Source organism: Panicum hallii, chromosome 5, assembly GCF_002211085.1.
Source record: "Panicum hallii strain FIL2 chromosome 5, PHallii_v3.1, whole genome shotgun sequence".
In the NCBI taxonomy this organism is placed as follows: domain Eukaryota; kingdom Viridiplantae; phylum Streptophyta; class Magnoliopsida; order Poales; family Poaceae; genus Panicum; species Panicum hallii.
Window position 1 is genome coordinate 58,747,201 of NC_038046.1, and position 2,942 is coordinate 58,750,142.

The 2,942-nt window shown below is 60.1% G+C and overlaps 1 protein-coding gene across 1 annotated transcript; it reads left to right on the plus strand.

Moving 5' to 3' along the window:
- The first annotated feature begins 621 nt into the window (after positions 1–621).
- LOC112893923 (cytochrome P450 71A1-like) lies at positions 622–2,709 on the plus strand. Its single transcript, XM_025961454.1, has 2 exons — positions 622–1,851; positions 1,967–2,709. The coding sequence occupies exons 1-2, from the start codon at positions 904–906 to the stop codon at positions 2,600–2,602; spliced, it is 1,584 nt and encodes a 527-aa protein (XP_025817239.1). The 5' UTR covers positions 622–903; the 3' UTR covers positions 2,603–2,709.
- Positions 2,710–2,942: the final 233 nt, after the last annotated feature.

Below are 2,942 nucleotides of genomic sequence, written 5' to 3' on the forward strand. Positions count from 1 at the left end.
ATCACAGTACAATAACACAAGTCTTAAACAGTACCACACGCAAACCAAGTCAGATCCTAAGAAGTTCGGGTACGCATACCAAAGTCCAAAGTAGGTCATATGAAGCGCAGCTTGCTGCGTTCGTTAATTTTACATTAACAAGGGTTGATGAGACATTATATGATCTCAAAAGGAACAAGGTCACATATTCATAAGGAACATGGTACATAGTAGATAGATGGATCACCACTTGAGGCTCCTCTCTTCCTTCCAAGCAACTTTGGAATGAACACCTTGCTTAGATAGTTAGATATCCAATTAAAGCCCAAAGAGTACAAGGATTCTGATGACGCCTTCTGTACTATACGTGTTTGTTTTCTGATGCCAACTGTTCAATCCTCTTGATCCCAAAGACTCTCTGTTTCTCTGTTCGCCGGCGAGGCAGATGCAGCTCCCCTAGCGTAGTTGCACTTCTCAGAGATTGTATTATATTGGCTCATTAAGAAATACAACTAGGCTTCACTAGAGCTAGAATCTTTTTTTTAAGGAGATAACTCTGCTTTGATTAATAGAGCTAGCATCTGGTATGGAGAGACTCTGTCAAAAGGATTATTGCATCAGACAGAGCGTCGCTAGCAGCACTGACCAATCCAGGTGCGTTTTTGCACCACGCACTAGTCTACAGGGGCAGCTCCGTCCAGTGCTGGTTCGCATCACTCGCAAGTCGACGTCGTTTTTGTGGGGAAAAAAAAATCACTCAATCACCAGCCGACTCGTCTTCACGCGTCGTTTTTTACTCTGCTCTGCCAGCAATAGTTCGGTTTGGTTGCCTGTGTTGACGATTCCATTCGACTGCCTCTCGGTTCGCTTGTTGCACAATCTCCCTTCCTCTGATCGATCGGCCAGTCAGCAGCCACAGCAGCCATGGCCGTCTCGCTGGTGGCGCTGCTCACCGTGAGCCTCGTCGTGCCTCTCCTCTCCCTCCTGCTGCTCGCCACCAAGGGGCCTCCCCGTCCGCAGCGCGCCGACGGAGGCAGAAGGCTTCCTCCGTCGCCGCCGGGCGGCCTGCCGCTCCTCGGCCACCTCCACCTGCTGGGCCGCCTGCCGCACCGGGCGCTCCGGTCCTTGGCCGCGTCGCACGGCCCGGTCATGCTCCTGCACCTCGGCCGCGCGCCCACCGTCGTGGCGTCCTCGGCGGCGGCCGCGGAGGAGGCCCTGCGGGCCCGCGACGCGGCCTTCGCCAGCCGGCCCCGGATGCCCATGGCCGACCGCCTCGTCTACGGCTCCCGCGACATCTCCTTCGCGCCCTACGGCGAGTACTGGCGCCAGGCGCGCCGCGTCTGCGTGCTCCGCCTCCTCAGCGCGCGCCGCACCCGCTCCTTCTGCCGTGTCCGGGGGCAGGAGGCCGCCGCGCTGGTCGCCCGCGTCCGCGCCGCGCCGGCTGGCTGCGCGGTCAACCTCAGCGACGCCCTCATCTCCTACTCCAAGGCCGTCGTCACGCGCGCCGCGTTCGGCGACGGGGACTATGGGCTCGACGGCGACCGAGGGGGGGAGAAGCTGAGGCGGGTGATCGCGGACCTGCAGGAGCTCATCATCGCGCCCCCGGTGCGGGAGATCGCGCCGTGGCTTGGGTGGGTGGACACGTTGACCGGGCTGGAGGCCAAGACAGAGCGCACCTTCCAGGCGATCGATGGGTTGCTCGAGCGGGTCATCGCGGACCACCGGAGCCGGCGTCTCGGTGGCCCCCAGGTTCTTGCTGACGGCGAGGCCGACGACCACCGCGATTTCGTGGACGTGCTGCTGGATGTGAACGAGATGGACGAGGACACCGGCCTCCGGCTCGACATGGACAACATCAAGGCCATCATCACGGTATGTTTCGGACTCGGACTTGTTCGATACAGTTCTTTCACTCGTACATACAGGTGCCTATTTTTAGCACGTTTTTATGCATTCGCTTCACTCACTGAGGAATTAATGAGAACAGGACATGTTTGTCGCTGGCACTGACACCTCGTACACGGTGCTGGAATGGGCCATGGCGGAGCTCCTGAACCACCCCCAAGAGATGCAGAAGCTCCAGGGCGAGATCCGCGCCGCTGTCGGCGCCACCGGCGACGTAACCGAGAACCATCTCGACGGCATGCCGTACCTCAAGGCGGTGATCAGCGAGACCATGAGGTTGCACCCTCCGGCGCCGCTCCTCCTGCCCCGGGAGACGACGGAGGACACCGAGCTGCTGGGCTACCACATCCCGGCGCGCACGAGGGTCTTGATCAACGCCTGGGCCATCGGCCGGGACCCGGCGTCGTGGGAGCGCGCGGAGGAGTTTGCGCCGGAGCGGTTCGCCGGCGGCGATGCGCCCATGGACTACGCCAAGGTCGGGCAGGACCTGCGGTTCCTGGCGTTCGGCGCCGGGAGGCGAGGGTGCCCTGGGGCCGGGTTCGCCGCGCCGTCGGTGGAGCTGGCGCTCGCGAACGTGCTGTACCACTTCGACTGGGCGTTGGCGGCAACGCACGGCCGGAGGAGGCCGCCGGTGTTGGACATGAGCGAAGCGTACGGGCTGACCGTGCGGCTTAAGGAACCGCTGCTCCTAGTTGCCAAACCATGGAGTCGGCAGTGAATGATTCGAAGCATGCATTTTGAGAGCGTAGAATGCTGTGGATCGATCGTGTACTGAATCGAAACTTTTCTTGGTGTTTGAAACGAGAATTGAAACTTTTAGGTGCTTGTGCGTCTGCACGTGAGATCTTAAGCAAGTTTAGATGGCCTTCATCGGCGAGGATGAGTGATGCTGGTCGCCGGTGAGGAGCGCCGGAGAGGCCGGCGACCGAGGCAGCAACCTAGGCCGGAGTTCTCTCGTTCTGTTCGGGCCTTAAGACACGCGGGCCTCGGCAAAGAAAATGCAGGCTCCGGTCATTGGGCCTGCGTTTGGCCCAAAGGGGCACCCTAACTCCAAGCCC

Bases quoted from the DNA above. Each gene is read 5' to 3' on its own strand.
- LOC112893923 (XM_025961454.1), top strand. From the start codon at position 904: ATGGCCGTCTCGCTGGTGGCGCTGCTCACCGTGAGCCTCGTCGTGCCT. The intron at 1,852-1,966 runs GTATGTTTCGGA...TAATGAGAACAG, and splicing joins ACATCAAGGCCATCATCACG to GACATGTTTGTCGCTGGCAC.